This window comes from Triturus cristatus, chromosome 12 (genome assembly GCF_964204655.1).
Source record: "Triturus cristatus chromosome 12, aTriCri1.1, whole genome shotgun sequence".
In the NCBI taxonomy this organism is placed as follows: domain Eukaryota; kingdom Metazoa; phylum Chordata; class Amphibia; order Caudata; family Salamandridae; genus Triturus; species Triturus cristatus.
The window spans coordinates 733,715,682-733,737,419 of NC_140595.1; the positions used below are offsets into that span (position 1 = coordinate 733,715,682).

At 48.6% G+C, this 21,738-nt stretch overlaps 2 protein-coding genes across 2 annotated transcripts in view; one reads left to right on the forward strand and one right to left on the reverse strand.

Annotated features, from left to right (window-relative positions):
• Positions 1–12,375, forward strand: part of STAG3 (STAG3 cohesin complex component) — a 1,816,020-nt gene extending 1,803,645 nt beyond the window's left edge. Inside the window, exon 34 of the mRNA XM_085637308.1 lies at positions 12,050–12,375. Within this exon, the coding sequence (XP_085493434.1) occupies positions 12,050–12,061 (12 nt within the window). The 3' untranslated portion in view covers positions 12,062–12,375. The remainder of the gene's footprint in view (positions 1–12,049) is intronic.
• The window catches only part of AP4M1 (adaptor related protein complex 4 subunit mu 1), a 198,019-nt gene continuing 188,649 nt past the window's right edge, over positions 12,369–21,738 (reverse strand). Inside the window, exon 16 of the mRNA XM_085637309.1 lies at positions 12,369–13,134. Coding sequence (XP_085493435.1) covers positions 12,943–13,134 — 192 coding nt within the window. The 3' untranslated portion in view covers positions 12,369–12,942. The remainder of the gene's footprint in view (positions 13,135–21,738) is intronic.

Here is a 21,738-nt window from a genome sequence, read left to right on the forward strand (position 1 = left end):
CTGCCTTCGACCAATAAGACTGGATAGTAGCGTTGGACCTGCAGGATGCGTACTGTCACATCCCCATCATGCCGGGCCACAGGTGTTACCTGTGGTTCAAGGTAGGCTGCGAGCACTTTCTGTTTACTGTGCTCCCCTTCGGCCTTACCAGTTTCACCAAGGTGATGGCAGTGGTCGCAGTTCATCTGCGCAGGTTAGGTGTGTCAGTCTTCCCCTACCTCGACGACTGGCTGTGTAAGGCATCCTTGACCCAGGCAGTTGTCTCCTACCTTCAGACTACGGCAGACCACCTGCATTTGCTGGGGTTCTCTATAAATGTGCCGAAGTCACACCTGATGCTCCCTTTCATTGAGGCAGTTCTGGACACAGTGCAGTTTCGGACCTATCCTCCCGAGCAGCGAGCCCTGGATATTCAGGTTATGATTCCGATGTTTCAACCTCTATCCTGCATTTTGGTGAGACTGACTTCTAGGCTGTTGAGCCTCATGGCCTCCTGCATCCTGTAGGTAAAACATGTCAGGTGGTGTATGCTGGCTCTGCAGTGAAACCTGAAGTTCCAGTGGGCACAGCATCAGGGAAATCTCACTGACATGATCCAGATCTCGGAAGGAACTGCGAGAGATCTGCAGTGGTGGTTGACGAACGCTATTAAGTCAATGGCAGATCCCTCTCCCTTCCCCAACCGGATCTCACAGTTGTGACAGATGCAACACTGCTGGGATGGGGCAGCCATCTGGGAGAGGTGGAGATCAGGGGACACTGGTCTTCGGCAGAGACGGGGCTCCACATAAATTTGTTGGACCTCCGGGTGATTCGATTGGCATTGAAGGATTTTCTTCCCTCTGTCAAGGGGAAGCTGGTGCAAGTGTTCATGGACAACTCCACCGTCATGTGGTACTGCAACAAGCAGGGCGTGGGGGGGTTGTGGACCCTCTGTTAAGGGGCTTTGCATCTCTGGATATGGTGGTTCAACACCTGGCAGGTTCTCTGAATGCCAGGGTGGACTAACTCAGCCATCGATGCCTAGTGGGTCACAAATGGCGTCTCCGGTCGGAGGTGGCTCAAGGTATGTTTCAGCAGTGGGGAGAACCCTGGTTAGATTTGTTCACCTCCGAAGGGAACGCACAGTGTCAGCAGTACTGCGCGCTGGAGTTTCCAAGCGGGCTATCGCTTGGCGACGCCTTTCGTCGCGAGTGGAGCTCAGGCCTGCTTTACGCCTTTCTGCCCATACCACTCCAGCCCATGGTTCTGAAGAACATCAGGCGCAACCAAGCCCAAGTCATCCTTGTGGCTCCGGACTGGGCAAGGAGAGTCTGGTATCCAGAGCTTCTGAGAATGAGCAACGATTGTCTGATCAGGTGTGCCCCTTCAGGAGGATTTTCTGTTGCAGCAGCAGGGGAGGGTTCTCCAACCAAACCTGTCAACGCTGCGCCTCCATGCGTGGAGATTGAGCGGCGACAGTTGATAGCTTTTGACCTTCCTCCCAAAGTCTGCAGTGTTATTCTGGTGGCCAGGCTGCCCCCCACTAAGACTGTATACGTCTGCCGTTGGCAGAAACTTGTATTATACTGTAAAGAAAGGTCTATTGACCCTCTTTCTACTGTCATTTTGTTCATTCTGACCCTTTCCCAACAGGGCTCTGCTTTCAAGAGTTTTAACTCTCAAGGGTTGCCAGACCAGCCGTCTCTCTTCAAATCTCCCATTGTACATAGATGTCTGAAAGGGCTGGCCCACCTGTTTCCACTGACGTCCCTTGTTATGCCGCAGTGGGACCTTAATTTGGTCCTCACCTATCTGATGTGCGTTCCCTTTGAGCCTTTACACAATTGTCTCCTCCGGCTGTTGACCATCAAAACAGCCTTCTTATCGGCCCAGAGAGTGAGTGAGTTGCAGGCGTTATCTTGCGCTCCTCCTTATCTTATGTCCTTTCCGGACAAGGTGGTGCTTCACACCCAGGCATCTTTTTTACCAAAGGTTGTGACCCCTTTCCATCTGGGTCAGTTCTTCTTTGCTCCCCCGCATCCTTCTAATGAAGGGGAGCGTCTCCACCGGCTGGACCCAAAAAGAGCGTTGTCGTTCCACCTTGACCGCACAAAAGAGTTCCGGGTGGACGATCAACTCTTTGTGGGGGTACGTGGTAGCGAAGAAGGGAAGGGCAGTTCAGAAAATTACCATCTCTTCCTGGGTCGTTCCCTGCATCAAGATCTGTTATGCCCTGGCAAAGAAGCAGCCCCTGGAGGGATTACGGGCCCATTCCACCAAGGGAAAGGCTGCGACTACAGCCTTGGCTCGGGGTGTCCCAGTCCAAGACATCAGTCGGGCAGCAACGCGGGCTTAGTTGCATATGTTTGCAAAGCACTATTGCATGGATGGTCAGGTACGCATGGACAGGCACTTTGCCCGCTCGGTCCTGCAGGACTTCCTACTATAGGATATTGGTCCGCAGCCCACTGCTAAGATGGTATGGCTTGGGTATCTAATAAGGTAAGGAATCTGCAGCTAGAAGTGTCGATTAGATGAACAAGTTACTTACCTTCGGTAACGCATTATCTGGTGCCGACTCTATCTAGCTGCAGAGTCGTTACAGCTCCACCCATGCCTCCCCGCTTAGTGGACTAATATTGTAAGGCTAGGGTTACTCTCCTTTTCATGGCCCTAGTTTTGCACACGACTAGGTCAGTTACTTCGTGGCTCTGCACTTCTGGAGTTGAAGAAAATGAAAAGTTACACCCGCGCACCTGGGTGGCGCCTATAATAGGCACCGCAGTGTTATAACTGACACTACTGATGCCACCACGCGGAGCCAAATGGTGCCACCCGATGCCACACACAAAGGGTATTGCTCAGCAAAAGTTTCCGGATCTAGCCTGACGTCTGGGAAATTCAAAGTTAATTAATCTGCAGGCAGATAGTCTCTACCAGATAATGGTAGGTAACTTGTTGATCAGTGCTGTGCCACTGGAGAGATCAGATTTGGTTGCACCCTTGACGGTTTCCTAAACTGCTTTGGTGAGCACCCTCTTCTAACTAGTTGGAAAAGGCAAGTTGAACTGCCAGACCTGAGGGCTCAGGAAAAGAAAAGACAAACTCTATGGAACTCTCAAGTTTCACTAACAAAGTGGCAACATTTCCTAAGGATCCCCACAAATAGAGATTCAGAGACCAAAAAGGTGAGAGAAGACATAATTGCCATAATTTTCACCGCATGCAGGCCTCTTCATCATAGTAGACTAGGGCGTCGACATCTAGAGCATCAGCACCACTCATCAAAGCCATTGAGGTTGAGATACACAACTGCATGGCCATCAAATGACTCAAGACAGCCAATGGTGTCTCACATCCAAGCCTACAGTAAGAAGTCAGGTAACTTAGACAACGTTCATCCTCTTGTACTCCTATGTTGCCTGCTGCATCCCAGCAAGTGTCTCACCAATGGATGATATGACAGCATTTCATGGTGTAGTGAAAAGAAGGGATATTAAATGAAACATTCCATGAGGCGCCAGTCTGTTATAATGGAGACACTACAACTAAGAGCTACAGCGGGACATTCCCTCCCACTGGTTCCAGGGATCTTCATAGAAAGACAATTAAACACTACAGTAAAAGCACCAATACCAAAGTAAAAAAAACTTCTTGTCAAGATCTACATTTTTTAAAGTCTGGTCCAAAACCAGACTCGTCATCAAAGAAATCATTACTCAGCAAATGTGAGTACAGCAGCCTCTCCATAGTTGTTATGGGTGAAGAGTTTGGGACAGGTTTAAGGTGTTTTCCCCACAACCAGCCTGATTATCACAGTGAAGATTTTATAGAAATTGTGTACAAGGATTCACTAGTCACCAATCAAATTGTCTAAACCTATCTTTCTCTGGCTCCTCTCTGATTGGGCAGAATACAGAGGAGGAGATGACCAGAATAACAAATGAGGCACAGCTCTTGAAAGCAGGAGCGTTTACCCACAGCGAGCTCAGTCCCCTTGCTAGCCCTGTCTGCAACCCTTATTGGGCAAGAGATAGCAGTACTATAAGAAAATGTTGAAAGGCAAGATTGGGCAAACTCCATCTGTTAACACCCAAGGGCAACAGCCCTGAAACACCTATTAGTAACTCCTCAATAATTCCTCCTTCGCCACTGTGATGAGGGGAGCTGTATCTTTCCAGACCAAAGAATACAGAAAAAATCTCAGGAGACAAGTGGTTGTTAACAATTGCCAAGTGTGGTTACTCACTTTGGGTAGATGGAAAACCACTGCCGATTTCACCAAAAGGCATCAAACTTCCATATTGTCCAGGAGACAACCAAGCATTTGCAATGCAATAGGTCTCGCATTTGCGAGAGTTTAAGCTATTGGCATTGTAAATGACAATGCTTTTTATTTATCTGTTTTAAAAACAGCACATAAATAAAAGGCATTGTAATTTAAAATGCCAATAGCTCAAACTCTCATAAATGCGAGACCTAGTGCATTACAAATACTTGTCTGCAAAGTTGATGCAGGTGGATTTTTTTGATCAATTTCAATGTGCTGTTAAAAAAACAAACATATTTCACATGGTTCGCTTTTTGGCAAATCATTCTGTTTAACTCTCACAAAAAAGCAAGATTTCCAACAGATGATGCACACTCAACTACATACAGACACCTCACGCACAGAAACATAACCACCTACCACGCAGTATGCACTCACACATAATCACACCTTACACACTTTCAACACACAGCACATGTCTAGATCTTACACATATAAAGCAAAAAACGCACACACAGAGCTCACACTATTAGTATCCACACCCCAAAATTACGTGCTCGAGACCAGCATCAGGAAAATAAAGAAAATACAAAGACACACATGGAGACATTGACGCACACACAGCCACAGAGATAAAGCTCACAACATAGTTGCAGCATTTTTTAAGTCCGTTTCAGTAGAGGCAGTGTTAACACATGCCAAGCTGTGCAATTCATAAAACCTGAGAAGACAAAAGACATACAAAGATGCCCAGCAGACGAGAAACACTGCTTTCTGCAAAACTAAAATGTGCAACTGTTCCCAAAGGATGGGCTGGCACAGCAGGCGTTACATCCTCATCAAGCACCCCTTGTGAGAAGTTGGCCTGATATATGATGTCACTAGTTCTAGTGTACACCTTGTATCAGTCCAAACAACCCTTATGGTGATTGGTTGTAAAGTCAACCTTATAGACCAGCTATCGTAGTGGTAGCATGGACAAGAGCAGTCTTAGGCTAAACTCTGTATGGCATGTGAAGCCAGCTGTTATACCATTATAGTCCCTTGCATACCAAATGAAAGGACACTACACCAAGTATATATAAAGTTAGAATGTATTTATTCTAGCATATACCCTCAGCACTCTTTATGAGGTCACAGGTCTAAGTACAAACAATTTCTTAAGTAGCATACGTTAAGTTACACAGGAAAATACAGTTAGGCCCAGGGGCCACGCAAACCATATACTAAGAAAGTGGTTTAAGTACCACGTCACAAACAGGGAGTAGGCCTAGGGAATCGCTGGGGCTACACTACCCTACCAAGAGTTAGGAAGTTGGAGGCCCACGGGAAGCATGTGCAGTGTGGAAACACACACGCGGGTTACATTAAAGTCAATGGGAATGTAACAGAAATAGGGAGAATAAGGACACTTCCGAAGGAGCTAGGAGGAAGCACCTCAAGACTTAGACACTTTGATAGTCAATATCCACTGGAGCACCAGAGTACTCGCGTTACCTCACCCACAGGAGACGGGTTCATAGGTGTGAAGATGTGTCGGGTGTCGTCGCTGGATCCTATGGATGCCTGAAGAACAGATGCTGGCAGGCGGCCAGGAGGAAGATGTCCGGTGGATCCAAGGATGGATCTTGAAGGAGGAACACCTGCAAGCAGAGGGGACAAAGTCTGGGTCACTAGCCAGTGACCGTGTGGAACCAGGAAGGAACCAGGCGATGTCGTGCAGAACACAGGTGATGTCGTGAAGCTTGTCGCTGCAGCTGCGTGGACCAGGAGGCGTCGAGGACGACAAGAACCAGGAGACGAGCTGTCCCACGAAGGATCTTGCTGATGGCGGAGTCGACGTCCCCATGGGAGTCAACAAGCCTTGGCAAAGGCAACCCACGCGGAAAGGGAAATTCGCTTCAGGTGCAGACCAGGAAGATCTGGGGTACTTTTCTTTAACAGGGAAGCAAGGGCCAGTCTGGGTGAACCAAACCAGCAGTGGAAAGTTAAAGGTTCGTCGTCACAGAGGCTACTAGCCAGCGGGCCAGCAACCGGACAGACGCGTCGAGCAGGAAAATGCAGAAGGGCCCCACGCAGAACTCGTGGAGTGTGGAGGGCTGATCTTTCCGTGCAGATGGTGCTCAGGGTTGGGGCTTCTCAATCTCCAGAGTACAACTTCGAGGATGCCTCAGAAGCTGCGCTGGAAGCTACTAGCCAATTTTCCCAGGTAGCCAGCCCCACGTGTCTCGTCGCCTCCACGGATCTCAGCTCGGCTGTGGATGTGGATCAGGGCCGGAGAAGTCTGGAAGTTAAGGCGCTGGTTGGGCTCTGCAGTCGGTTCCTCGTAGAACTTTGGGCAAAGCAAACGACAGGTTGCTTGATGGTGCCTGTTTGCACAGGGTGGCCACTCCTTGGCCACAAGGGAGATTGTTCAGTCTTCTTCTTGTCGTCGGTCCAGAGTTTTGTGTCTTGTTTCAGTTCAGGATCATCCAAAGACCTAGGGACTCAGCTCCCACTCTTATACTAAAATAGGGGGCTGGGTTACCTGCTAGGTCCCTCGTATGGGTGGGAACAGGGAGGGGGTGGTTACACCCCCTTCCCTTTGTCCAGTTTCGCGCCAGGACTGGGGCTGGAGTGCCCCAGCACCGGTTTGAACCGGGCTATGCATGGGACACCTTGTGTGCCCCAGGCAGTGTCTCGTTTCTTTCATCCCTCCCTGCCCCAATACACTAAGTCCTGTCTGGGGTGGTGCTAGCACCATCCCAAGGCAGGAAACCTATTGTCCAAGCCTCCCTCGCTGGAAGGACTCCCAGCAGCAGGAGGTCAGTCTTGTGTCTGTGGCAGCAGCATCCATTTTGTGACGCTGGGGCTCTGGTTAACTTTAACCGGGAAGTAGGATTTCAACATGTCTTCCCCCTCTAGAAGGGGGGAATACTATCCTCACCGCCAGAAATGGTGTGGGGGTAGTATTCCAAAGTGTTAGACACCTTACACAACATGTTTTGATAAAGCCAAACCATAGTTACCATAACCGTTTAAGATTATAAGGCACTTTAAGAGTATATGGTAGGCGATATCATAGAACAGCTATAAGGACATGGTTCCGAAAGCTGCAGACAGGCTCAGCTCATGCTAGAGCACCATCTCACATGTTACCAAGCACTCTGCCTCCAGGATTGTTAAGGCCTGCTATAGGAGTGGCTGACAGGTTACCCATGTGTCTATATATGAGGTAGGTATAGGGATACTACACCTAAGCAAGGGGTGATTACACGGCCTTGCCCCAGCTGAGTGATCAGCCAGTTGTTTATATTCAAAAAAGGAGTTTGAGAGGGAAAATATACCAGGCCACCCGCCACTCAGTCAATAATGCAAAACACATCCGTCCATTGTCGCGTTAAAATCCCCCCTATTATTAATTCTCCGTGCAGAAGTGAGAGGAGGAATTCTCCCAATGGCCGGAAAGTAGTCTGGTGCAGTGTAGGAGGGATGTATACTGTCACTATGTTGTATGTCTTCCCCCTCCCATTGGCAGGTTATTGCCGCAAAACATCCCTGGTCGTCTTTGCGGGAATCAGTTATTATCAACGGGAAGCGCTTATTCACCAGTATACCCACTCCTCATGAAGCTGAGGTAAAGTCAGAGTGTATCAACATTTTAAAAACCCACCTATCTAGGGCTCTACAAGCCGAGCCTGTCAAGTGTGACTCCTGGATCAATGCCACAGCCAGACCCTTACGCTTGATGTATTGCACTACCAGCCCTCGTTTTATTCTATCACCTAATCCATTCACGTTCCAGGACAGTATTGTGAATAGTGGGGTGGGCGTGCGGGGAGTCTGCATGTTCGGTCCTGTTTCAGCCGTTGGGGTCTGAATTCGTGTCCTGTCTGTCATTTACTGCAATGTAAAACCGTAAGATGTATGTCGTACCTCCTATTGCAATGCCATGAATGCCGTTTGGTATTATTCTATGTATCGCAACAATGCCACTGATTAAACCAATAACAACCATTAGAAACTGTGCCCATCCCTCCTCCCCCCTCCCCGCCCGGCGGATTCAGAACTACCTGCCACCCCAACTCAGCAGAGCGCTTAGTCCCCATAACTTTATACTTGCGTAGGGGGAAAGAGTCACTTCGCGCCATTCAACCACCCCCGGGATATGCCGCAGTTTAGTGCGAGAAACTTAGAGTTCAAAAGGCATGAGTCTCGTGCAGAGCAATGTATGCGGATTCACACGTTGGCCATCCTAAAGCATCTCCTTCATCTGTCGCCTGTTCAGCATCAGTGAATCAGTCTGCAGTGCGTATCTCATTCAGCTGTATGGTGTCGATAGCTGGGACCGCTGTTTGTGTGCAGGATCTGCACGTCTTGAGTCTTTTGCTGATCGCCAGCCTTCCAACCAGTCAAAGGCCTCTGCGGGCGTATTGAAGAACCACGTCTTCCCTTCCGCCTCTACACGCAATTTTGCTGGGTAGAGCATTGCGTATTTGAGTTCACGGCTGCGGAGCTCCTTTTTTATATCCATGAAATCTCGACGTTGTTTGGTCACTGCAGCCGTGTAATCCGGGTACAGTGTTATAGTACTATTGTCCACTCTCAGGGGGGGAGGGGAGTGGCAGTGCGTGCCCGCTGTAGGATGGCATCCCGGTCCCGAAAGTTGAATATTCTTGCCAGGATCGGCTGTGGGGGGGGCTCCTGGTCGGGGCTTACCCCCGGGCACCCGATGCGCCCTTTCCACGGAAAAGAAGTTGGACAGGCCACGAGGTTGTAGCTGGTCCATAATCAGTTTCTCCACGAATAGATCTAGGGCCGGTCCCCTAACGCTCTCCGGCATGCCTACCAGGCGTATGTTATTCCTTCTGGACCGTCCCTCCTGATCTTCCAGCTTGTCAATCAATTGTTTCTGCATCACTTCCAATGCTTGTATCTGTTTTTTAAAGGCTGCTGTGTCTTTGGTAAGAGTCTCTGTGGTTATTTCCACCTCTTTAACTCGCGTGCTCATTTTAGAGATGTTCGCGCGGAGCAGCGCGACATCGGTCGAGATGGTTCCCTGCATCTGAGCCAGCGTGGCCATCACATCTTTGAGAGTGATCTCCGGTGGTTTTTCGGGTGGCGGATCTGGGCCTACGGCCTCTTGCGGTGATGGCGCCTCAGTGCACCCTTTATGATATGAGTATTTGTCCAATTTGTTGTGTGACATCGTGCGCTGCCCCCTGCCCCCATCACAACCCAGTGGGTGAAAGCGAGATCCGGCACACCAGTGAATTCACCAATAAGGGGGGAGCCAGCAGTCGCCGCCGCCTGCCACGAGGGGGTTTCTACGTGCGGCCTGTCGGTTTTACTGGTCCCTGACTGGCAGGTTTCGCGGGGTCCAGACAGCCTTGGCCTCTTCTGTTCGTTTTCGTAGTTTGTGATGTAGCAAGTCTTCACCCGTTCGTCTCCCTCAGTCTTAAGCTTCCCTCCGGGTTGCCTTTGCTTGTCTCACACAACAATCTCTTGGGGGCCCCTCACCTTCATAGATATAGCAGATCTTCACCCAGCCGTCTCACACAGTCTTAAGCTGTCCCCCGGGGTGCCTTTACTTGTCCCACACACAATCTCTTGGGGGGCCTCTCACCTTCTTAAATTTAGACACAGTTGGATGGTACCTGTTGTCTCCACACCGGATCTTGGTCCCCGGGACCCTGCCGGGCCGCAGGGGTCCGCCCCACACGAAGCTCCCCTGTCTCCAATGCCACCTCGTCTATCCCTTCGCTGGCGGTGTTTTTCAATCCCAGGGGCCCAGGCGACAGAGGACATGCATCCCGCAACACTATTTCTTACACCAATATGCAGGGTCGCCTCTTCAGGCAGTGACCTCTGTATACGCAGCGGTGAGACACGGGGAGCGGCCGGCCTGCCTCCCTCTCAACAGCGTTTGTCCTCCGTGAGTCTTTCCCGCAGCAGAGCCCACCACAATAGGCTTATGTGTAGCATGCTCCCCCAGGCATCGCGGGGTCTTCCTCACCTCTCCGCCACTTTCCCGGGGGAGTCGTCCGGCCTCTTCTCTCAGTCCCGCCCCTGCATCAGGCATGGAGTCCAGGAGGATGCAGCACGCGGGCCCCAGGGATTGGGATGAGTGTGCGCGCGATCCTCACCGTCCTCGGCGGCTCCTTACGATTCGAGGCCCCGGCCCGCCTGCCGTCGCGAGCCCTCAGTCGCTCTATCTCCGTTCGTCCGGATGTAGGGCGGAGCCGCCACCAGGCAACAGCCCGCGCCTCCGGGCCCATACCGCTACACCGCCGCCAGAGCCCACGAAGCGCACCGGCCAGCAACAGCATGCGCAAGAGCTCCACACTTTTCAGCGCATCCCGCAGTATATGTGAAATCGAGGTCCCGGTCCCTTCGCCGCCACCAGGCCTCAGTCTCTTGGTTCCGTAGCGCCTCACCCAGATGTCCGCACGGGGTTGTAATTACTCCCGATCACCGCCGCGGCTCTTTCCAGACCGCCACCGCCGTATCGCCTCTCAGTTTTCGCCGGATTTATGTCAGGATTGTTGGGCGGGCAGGTTTCAGGCACGGAGCTTCCCTAGGCTGCGGCTATCTTCGTTGGCTGCTGGCCACGCAGACAAAACTCCATCTCTCTCCAGCTGGTCCATTTTTATCTTGACATTTTTATTATTGCCAGAAAATTGCTGGAGGCAAGGAATACTGCAGCAGGTGCTTTTAACTCCATAATATATTTTTAAAAAAGGGTTGCACTGCCCTAGAACTGGCCCTGATACAAAAGCTGATTTTATAGTTAGCCAGACTGCTCTAAGGAACCTCATTGCTACATAGAGTATATGATAGGATGTGTTGTGTAGTGTTTCTTTCTTATGCCTAAGACCCACAGATATATGGCAGGTTTTTTTCTTGATACACTGTTCTAATGTGTGACTAGCAATGAAGATCCTATGATGCAGAAGAAATGGCCACTTGTAGTGCTGGTTATGCATCACAGGAATCTAAATTGAAATCCGAAACAACCCTGACTCCTCTTCAGCTTTGCATACTTGGGCATCAGGAATAACACCTTGTGCTTCATTTATCTCATCTCACATACCAGTACAAGGCATCATGGGTAGGGGAAGTTCCTGGAGCCTTAAAGGGACAGGCTACAATTAAAACTTTCAATGCAAGTTTGTCAGGCTATGCTTTTCTCATTGCTTATACATAACACAGCAGGTTTTATATTTTGTACTTCAATGTAGTCTGAGAAAAGATTTCTAGTGTTTTTAAACTCTGGGATTTGGATAAACTTGCCTATGAAAGGTTTTTAGAAAATGTACAGCAATATGTTGGATTTCTGACCATTCCTACTAAATTATGGAACAAATATAAGACCTACATTGTTGAAGTATTCCGGGAACCCAGAGCACAGTATTCTAACATTTGTGATTTTAAGGAAGATTCTTATAACGCAGAACCAGATCTACTACAAATAAATATCCTTTTCTTTTGATTTTATTTATTTTTTCCTTCTTATGCACCCTAACATGTCATAGGACAATTTAAGTCCATTGCTTTTGGTGAAACTGCTTAAATCCACATAGGACATTGTGCAAAACCACCTGGCATCAGTTGCTTAACGCTGCAGAAACATGTTCATGATCCAGCCTAGGAAGAAAGTTTGTATGAGGAATCTGTGCAAACTACCCTATCGAACAGGAAAAATGTTACTGAAATTAAACATTTTGTTCATTATATAGAATTTCATATAGGAAAGTATGTGAGCTGAGGTTAAGTATTAGATATCTTACTAACTATAAACCATCTGTGTTCCAACAGGAAGACTTCTGAGGAAAGGAAGTGTTTGAAGAAATGCTTCATTGGCACTTATCCATAGAGAAGAAGGTCCCATCATGGCATTCGTCAACAGTCGTCCTCGCATTTTGTAGTCCACCTGCACTCCAGGAAGAATAAGGACTTTTTGTTTGTTGATGCACTTAACCTAAGCCCCAGTGGTGGAGGAGACCGATTATTACTGCACAGGAAGCAGTAACAACCTTCAGTCTTTCATTGTCTTTTCAAATCAAATAGCTTCCTTATTCATCCCCTCCCAGACCCCCCCCCCCCCCAACTTTCTTTTCACAGATGAAATTGCAAGTTAGGTTTGTATATTGTTTATTATAGCTTCAAAATGTGAGAGTGTGTTGGGCATGTTATGCTTACAACAGGAAAGACTTTCTTCAACAACTGATCATCTAGTCTTATGAGGCTGTTGAAAATGAAAAAGATGAACTCCATGTTATTAGTGGAACCCTTAATTATTATGATTTGGATGGTCTGACTGTCCACCCCACCATGCTTGAGACCAATAAAAAGTCATCTTTATCCATCAAGTTCATACTGAAAAGGATGAGTTTGCAAAAAGCACTTTAATTGTTTTGTAGTGTAGCACCTGCCACAGTACATTTGTTCATTGTAAAATAGAAAAATTGCTCAGTTTCTCTGTCATTGTTCGCTGAGGTTTCTAAGGTGAAGCTGGTTGATTGAATAATATTATTTCATAAATAAATGTGTGCAGGTTTAGTTTGTGGTGCAGAGTTTTTAAAGACCTTCCACATTCCTTAAAACTCAAAAAAGGAGAGCTGTAGTGTGAATCCAGTTGCACCATGCAGGCTTAATCTAGTATCGACTCAACTCACACTTGGCACAGCTAGCTTTCACCTTGTGTTCCCTCATACGCGGATGATGTACGAATCACTGTGCGTCACATAGCGAACCCACCGGTGGGGCAGCACCGGCTCCAGTGCAGATAACCGGAGAAAGCGGATCTGAAGCCCGGAACAGGTGTGCATGGGAAGTTCAAAGGACATACTGACTGGCCCCACTTCTAAAAGGGAAGTAGTGCCAAGCCGCGGGATCTCCAACTATGGAAAGAGGAGAAGAAAACAAGCACATTAAATACCACAATGTGAACTGGAGTGCATTTTATTAAGACAAATCACAAGCCTTGCACCCAAATAGGTACAATATTGTAGAGTCTTTGAAATGTACAGGGCAGTAATGTGTGAGCTGACAACAGCAAACCTTCTGTGCCCTTCATTCTACACCCTAGTCTCAACCCGGTCCTTCCATTGAAGAGAGATCTTATCACAACTCACTGGAACATGCACACCTGCAGAAGCCAATTTTGTCAAGATTATATTGTCAAACCCCACACCCTCCATGGTACCAACTCATGAAGATATTATATGAAAGATGTGCCAATAGTATCAAGAAAGTGTTGCACATCCACAACAAGTACCAAGTGTTAACTATTGATTAATATAAGTAAATAATCTAGATCACAGGTATATGTTAGACCCAATGTATTTGTTAAAATTGAAATGGTTGCTGCAACCACTGACAACACCTTGCTACCAAAAAGAGTTGCTTGAGTGATTGAAATGACAATCATTCACAAATAAAACAATTCAGTGGAAGCACACCATAACGTTGTTTCTCCAGCATTGGATCTTTCACAGATAAAATGCTTCAATCATTACCCATTGTCAAAGTCTTTTTTCTTAGACTCAAGGTACTCATTACATTATAAAGTCTCTGATAAATGGCCTCAATTGAGAAATCCGAAGGAAATTTAAGGCATGTACCAAAATGAGGGTTTTTTCTGATGACTGTCCCAATAAATTCATTTGCTGCCTCTAACCTGACCACCAAGTCAAAGGTTGCAAGAACTGTAGGACCTTTTCTGCCAAGACCATCAATGAGTGTGAGGGAAGACTTCTCAGATGGATCCAAAATAATCTGAGGGTAATTCTTCTAAATCTGAGAGAAAAAAGCATGAGGAACCAGAACTGAGCTTTCCTCATGGGGAGGAAAGGAAAAATACTACAAAAAAATAATTTAAAAAGCAAACCGGTACAAAAGCCCCAGGTAAACTACAAAAAAGGAGGCATTCCCCAACCTCAACTCCTCTACCGTCATCCCTGCTGACTAAAAAACGTAAAGTAATTTCACTGTTGACGGTGAGAAATGGGATACAAGTAGTCAGGTTTTTATCCATAAAATAGTCCAGAAAAGTAATGTAGTAATAAGTAGGAAACTTCTTTATTGACAAAAGTTCTGTCAGCCCGGTTAGAATGTAGGCATCAAACTTATGGTCCAGCCAACGTGCATTTTGGCTAGAGGGACTTTCTCAAGGCGATTGTTGTAATCAAAAGGTATGTAGTAAAAGGATGCTCTTCAAGAAGGTGCAATTCTTGAAGAGTGTAGCATGTAGTTTGAGCTACTGCTGTAATTAGAGCAATAGTTTCATAAGTAGGTGCTAGCTGAAGAGAGTGAACAATTGGGTTAAGAGTGTTATGGTGAGGCAGGTTCTGCTAAAAGACTACTAAGTTACAGAAGCGCTGTATCTAAAAGAAATACGTTAGTTATAGATTCCTTACCTTAGAATTACCCCCAGGCGTCAGACTGGATCCGGAAAGTTTTTTCGTCAGCAGTACTTCTGCGCGTCGGAAGGTGGCGTCGGTCAGTTCCGAATCTGTCGTTGGTGTCGTGGTCGCCGGGATGACGTCGTGGTAGCTACTTAGACACCGCTCTTGCACGCTGACCTCAGTTCTTTTGATTTCCGAGCCAGCCAGCGCAGATCCGGAGAGAGCGGTACCTCCAGTCATTTTTTGACTGAACTTTTTGAGTAACTTTTGTTGACGTCTTTTTTTAGTCTACGAGTCCTGGTGCACGAGGGATTCCCGGATTCAAGGCATGCGGTTCCTGTACCTCACTGATGTCGGTTACGGATCCACACCATGTGTGACTCTTTTGTTTGGAGCACGACTACAAGTTGTGCTCCGACTGCCGGTCCATGGCTCCGAAAGCTTTGCGGGAGCGGTCCCGAAAGCTGCTTGAGCGCCGGCAGTCAGCTCCGTGGCTTTCAAGGTCCCGGTCGCGAGGGACTGGTTGTGGAGCCATCACCACTCGTGCAAGTCATTGAAGTCTTCGCACTCTGGGTCGGGTAAGTTGAAGCACAAAGAGAAGTCGATGAAGCATAGTCACTCTTCGACTTCTCCCCGTCGGTCGGCGACGAGGGATGTCGGCGGTGGCCCTCCCATGGCTCCGCGTGTGGAGCCTAAAGAGTCGACTCCGGGCTTCCCTCCCTTCCCGGGACCCGGAGCAACTCCTGCCCAGCTTCGCAAATTTTAAGAGGCGATGCACGCCATCTTTGGGCAGCCCGAACCCGCCGGCGCGCCTTTGGGCCCCGCTGACTTGGTTGGGGGGGCCTAGGTCTTCTCCGCTGTCAGCTCAGCCCCCGTGGATCCAGGCCTGGATCCGTATTGCCGCCGGTTGACCTTATTACACCTCCACCGGTGCCGCTTTCTCCGGAACCGTAACTGACGCTGGTCATGTCCCCGGCAGTTGTCGACCCCGGCCTCCATCCCGATGTGGACTTGGAGCCGGCGCAGAGTGGGGTTTCTGTGCCCCTGTTCACTCCTGGGGTCCCTTTTTGGCCAGATTGGCAAGCTGAGGATGAGGAGGAGGACTGGGAGGGGTCAGGTGACACTTTAATTGATAAGCTAGGATATGAACAGGACTGGAGAGAGGAACTTGGGGATGCCAGTGGTCTTGACACTGCCCCTCACCTTGACATGTTGTCTCCTCCTACTCTGGCTACGTCATACGCAGTGGTGTTGTGTAGGGCGGCCAAGGCTCTCAACCTCGAGCTTCTTACGGTGGCGGTCAGGACTAACCTCCTTACAGAGGTGCTTCAGCTGGCTGTGACCTCTTCGGAGCCCCTGCTGCCATTTAATGAGGCCCTTACCGACGTCCTTTTGGGCACATGGTCCAGGCCTAACACAGGAGCTCCGGTGGACGCCACCACCCGGCTCCGGGCAACCCCACATTCCTCTCCCAACACCCCACCACGGAGAGCTTGGTGGTCCAAGCCTCTACTTCCAAGAGCGCATTTCCTACCGCTCCACCGGAAACGGAATCCAAAAAGCTGGATCATCTTGGGAAGAAGATTTTCGCTTCCACCAGCTTGGGACTGCGGTCGGTAAACACCGCTTGTCTATTGGGCCGTTACTCCTACACTGTGTGGGATATGGTTGCGCAGGTGCTGCCTCAGTGTCCGGAGGAGGCACGGACAGTGCTCTCCCAGGTTGTCGCCGCCATGATAGATGCGGCGAAGTTTACCATCCATTGTGGGCTGGATACCACCGACTCTAGGTAGGACAATTTCCACGTCTGTAGACCTTCGTTGCTACGCCTGGATGAGATCGACTGGCTTTTTCGGGGGATGTCCAGTACACCCTCATGGACATGCCCGTTGATGGCCCTCGCCTTTTTGGCGGCAAAGCGGACAACACTCTAAAGCGCTTAAAGGACTCACGGGCTATGGCTAAGTCCTTGTGCCTCTCCAGCCGCCCAACGCAGTCTGCTTTTTGCTCCTTTCGTGGCTACGGATGAGGTGCCTCACTATGTCCCGCCCAGAGCCACAGGCCGCAGCAAGTTTCGCAACCTCCGCAGGGATGTGGGAACCATCACGTCTGACAGGTGGGTTTTGTAAATAGTCCGAAGGGGCTACTCCCTCCCCTTCGAGGCTACCCCTCCAGCTATGCCACCTCAATATCACCGCATGTCGGAGGATCACCTGGCACTTCTCCAACAGGAAGTTTTGGCTCTCTTGGCCAAGGGAACCATCGAGCTCGTTCCTGCTCCAGAAGTACGTCATGGTTGTTAATCTCACTACTTACTCAAGAAGGACAGGGGTCTGCGTCCTGTCTTGGATCTCAGGAAAGTCAAACGCTTCCTCCAGAAGGAGAAGTTCAAGATGTTGACGCTCGCTCAGGTCTTGTCTGCCTTGACCCTAGAGACTGGATGGTAGCGTTGGACTTGCAAGACGCTTATTTTCACATCCCTGTCCTGCTGGCCCACCGGCGTTACCTGCGGTTCACGGTAGGCCACAAGCATTTTCAGTTTACCATGCTCCCCTTTGGCCTTACATGCGCCCCTCAGGTGTTCACGAAAGTGATGGTGGTGGTCGCAGCTCATCTGCGCAGATAAGGGGTTCCAGTCTTCCCCTATATCGACGACTGGCTGTTAAAGGCGGGCTCGCCCCTGGCTGTCATCTCCCACCTCCAGACTACGGCCGACCTCCTACATTCACTGGGGTTCTCCATCAATGTGCCGAAGCCGCACCTGATTCTCTCTCAGAAGCTCCTCTGCATCAGAGCGGTTCTGGACACGACGCGGTTTAAGGTTTATCCTCCCGAACAGCGAGTCCGGAATATTTGGGCTATGATTCTGATCTTTCAGCCTCGATCCTGGGTTTCGGCCTGGATGACGCTGAGGCTGCTGGGCCTCATGGCCTCCAGCATCCTGCTGGTTGATCATGCCAGGTGGCATATGCGGGGTCTGCAGTGGGATCTGAAGTTCCAGTGGGCGCTGCATCAGGGGAATCTGCCCGATTGCATCCAGATCTCTTGAGGCCACTGCTCGACGATTGAAGTGGTGGCTCACGAACCAGGATTGGGTCAAAAGCAGATCCCTCTCCCTTCCCCAACCAGAGTACACAGTGGTGACCGATGCATCCCTTCTGGAATGGGGTGGCCACATGGGAGAGGCGGAGATCAGAGGCCTCTGGTCTCCAGCGGAGTCCGAGCTCCCCATCAAACTTCTGGAGCTTTGGGTGATTCGTTTTACACAATAACAACGAGAGGGTGAGGGACAGTCACTCTTGATCCCCCATGGTTAATGATACATCAACAACAAAAGAGTGAACAAAGTAAGGAGCAAACTAGAAGTAACAGCGTGAGCAAAAAGTTGTGTTTTTAAGAGAACCCTCACTCACCAACCTGGTTGGTGACATGCTTCATCATCGGGTTCCACCAGAGAGGCCGAATGCCTCTCTGGTGTGCTACAACGCCTGAACTACAGCGGAGCTGGTTTTTGATGGAAAGGGGAGTGAAAAATTTAAAAGGTGAGTGGTTTTAACCAATAACCAATTTAATTTTGGCAAACCAAATACCGAACTAAAAACAAGTGGGTTGGACAGAAGCCGGCCAATTAGGTGGGACAAGGCTTATCCAAATGGGGGAAGGTCAACATGTTTCTGCTTAATGAGCCCAGTCGGCTAAGCATTCATCAGGACCATAGGGAACACCACGGCGGTATGCACACGCTAAGGTGCACCCAAACCAATGGTGTGTTAGAGCGGTAGGACTCACTGTTTTACCGCATGAGCCATCCTGTAATTAAGGGGCTAGTAACGCCTGTAAAAGGAAAAAACAGACATAACACACATAAAGACTTATACATATAGACACATTGTGTCACTTGAATATCTTATGCTTTACGTGATTCAGGTGAACACAATTGGTTGGCCCATGCTGTGAAGGGGGAGTGGGTGTCAAATAACGTTAAGTGGTTATCAAGACTCCCACACAAAAAAAGAGAGTGGTGCTCTGTGTGAGCTGTGGGACCTGTACTTTTATCAACGTGTTTTCGTAGTGGTCCTGCGCACAAATTGTGTCAGTGAAGTCAAAATAACAATGTATTGACTAGCCGGCCAGCGATGTGCTGTCGGCGTGGGCTATATTAGCCGTAGTGTTTGCCTTTAAAAATATATATACACACATATATACATATATAGCGGACTCGTGCCAGTGGAGTACATGCTGAAATGAGCACACATGGTGTTTGCCAGGCGCTGTTGCTCCAGTGCATGACTATCAATTTGGTACTAAAAACAACAACAACATGGAAAAAAAGGGGGCTGAATTCTTACTCAGTAAACCAGTATTTGTTGCGTCATGGGTCCGAGAGGGGGGTAGTGAGCTATAGTATCTATGGGAGTAGATAAATAAGAGAACCTTGTTGGTCTGGGTACTCGTAAAAGAAACTCACTGGGACCAGAGGGACGCGATGGTAAAGGGAAACTACTTACTTCCATGCTCGCACACTCCCGCAAGGTACCTGGATCGGTCCTGCTCGGCCCGGATCTTGGTGAGTATGGAGTGAGAGCCGGAATAAATACAGATGCAAACCTTTCACGTGATGCGGAAATGCGTGTCACGTGATAGCAACAGCGTCCGTGAACGCGTGACATCATCAACAGGGGCGTGTGTTGGCGGCCGAGCCCCCAGACCTAGTCCCATTGGGATTGGTAGTTTAGAAAGTGGTGGGCTGAAGTAAGATATGTTAGTTTTTTCAGCGAGCATGACAAATAATGGCGACAATATTTCGTCATGTTTACTTATGTTTGGAAATGGCCGGTGATTGTTGACTACTTTAAAATGCCACGTGATATCTGAAAACTTTTCAAAGAAAAAAATGTTTCCTTTACACTTTACGGGAGGGTTCCCTAAGTGATTGCTGGTTTAATGAGGACATTAAAGAGAGGCGCTTTGCGTTTAGTGTCTGATGGTGACCCACTGCATTGGTCAGTTCCGATGAGAACATAGGGGGTCTAAAGGAATCCTAGGCAGTGCTACAAAGAGGCCATCAAGGTGTTTGTCCTAATGGTGGAAAGCAACCCATATTTCAATTCTTCAAGACGGAGTTCCACGGGATGTTATCATTAAGACCTGTGAGGTGAGTCGAAAGGCGATAGACCCACCTTTGCTCTTTTTCAAAGAGTAGTTGCTGGGTCTTTTGTCCTGGTTTCAATTTTTCAATGATTGACCAAGTCATATCGTTCGTGGTATGATTGGCCAAAAGGAAATGTTCTGTCAATTTCGTGCTTAGTTTTCGACAGCGAATGGTACTGCGATGTTCGCATATGCGCTGTTTAATTTTCCTCCCTGTCATCCCGACGTATCTTAGTCCGCATGGACAAGTGATGAGGTAAACAACGTCTGTAGAGTTACAGTTTGTGTGCGTTCTCTGCACCCATTGTCTCCCTGGTTCAAGTTCAAGGTATTTCGAGGGGGAAGTCAGGTGGCAGACGCTACATGAGCCGCAAGGGTAGTGACCAACAATAGGAGGAAGGCCCCACGCACCAGTAATAGACTGGTTTTGATCTTTGTCTGATATCTTCGGGCGAGTGTGGACCAAGGCATCCTTTAAACTCCTTGCTCTTTTGTAAGAGAATAAAGGTTTATCCCAGTTGTGCTTGTTGCTCGTCAGGATATTCCAGTGCTTTTTAATGGACTTACTGACTGCGTTTGATGCTGCATTGAAAGTCGTTACACAAGTGAGAGGTATGGAATCCTGATCATCTCTCACATGGTCTTCTAGTAGAGCGTCTCGATTCTGATTCCGGGCCCGCTTGTTGCTCCTGGAAAGGATTCTATCAGGGTAACCCCGAGATTTCAATTTCGATGTAAGCTCTTGTGCTTGTTTCTTGTATGTAGACACTTCGCTACAGTTCCGACGGAGACGCAAAAATTGCCCAAAGGGGAGGTTTTCCCTCAGAGGGCGAGGGTGGTAACTGGAAAAATGTAACAGATTATTCTTTGCCGTCGGTTTATGGTGAGTCCTGGTTTGGAGGGTATCACCTGTTCTAGTGATTACCACATCAAGGAAGATCATCTCGTCCTTGTCATGTGTGTGGGTGAATCTGAGATGGGGATCGCAAGTATTTATCCATCCAAAGAAATCTTTGAGGCAGTCCTCAGAGCCCTGCCAAATGATCAGCACATCGTCAATGTACCTTTTCCAAAAGAAGAGGTTTGACTGAAAGGGGTTGTTGGGATCCAAAATGAATTTTCCTTCGAAGTCGAAAACATACAACCCGGCTACCGAAGGCGCAAAAGTGCTGCCCATTGAAGTTCCTGTGATTTGTTGAAAAAGGTCACCCTTATATTCGAAAAAGTTCCTCTTTAGTGCGAGAGTGGCACAGCTGACAATGAATTCTCGCGGAGTCGTGTAGTTCCAATCACTGGACTCAAGGGTGCGTCTCACGACATTGATGGTGTCATCCTGCGGGATGCAGGTGTACAGACTTTCGATATCCATTGTCACAAGGAAGGATACATCTTCCGGGAGAACCATCCCTTGAAGTAGTGATAACAGACTTTTGGTGTCTTTCAGATAAGTGCTTGTTGATTGAATCAGTGGCTTCAGAAAAAAATCACAGTAACGTGACAGGGGTTCCAGCAATGAGCCAATCCCTGACACAATGGGTCGACCAGGAGGTGGTGTCTTGTTCTTGTGCGTTTTTGGTAAGGTATAGAAATAAGGAATCTTCCCTTCACTAGTAGTGAGGAAAGTTGCTTCTTGTTTGGTGATATAGCCATTAGTTTCGGCGTCATTGACCAAATCATGAATGATACCTTGGAGTTCCAAAGATGGATCCGTAGTCAAAGGTTTATAACTAATGGGATCATTAAGGAGACGTCTACATTCCCTGTCGTAGGCAGTGGTATCCTGAATGACTACTCCTCCACCCTTGTCTGCCGGTTTAATCACGATGTCTGTGTTTGACTGCAGAGAGAGAAGCGCTTGAAATTCGCCCGCCGTCATGTTCTTGAAACGGTCGGGTTCAATGAAGGCTTCGACATCGTTAGAAACCGCCTGTTCGAATGCTATGATTT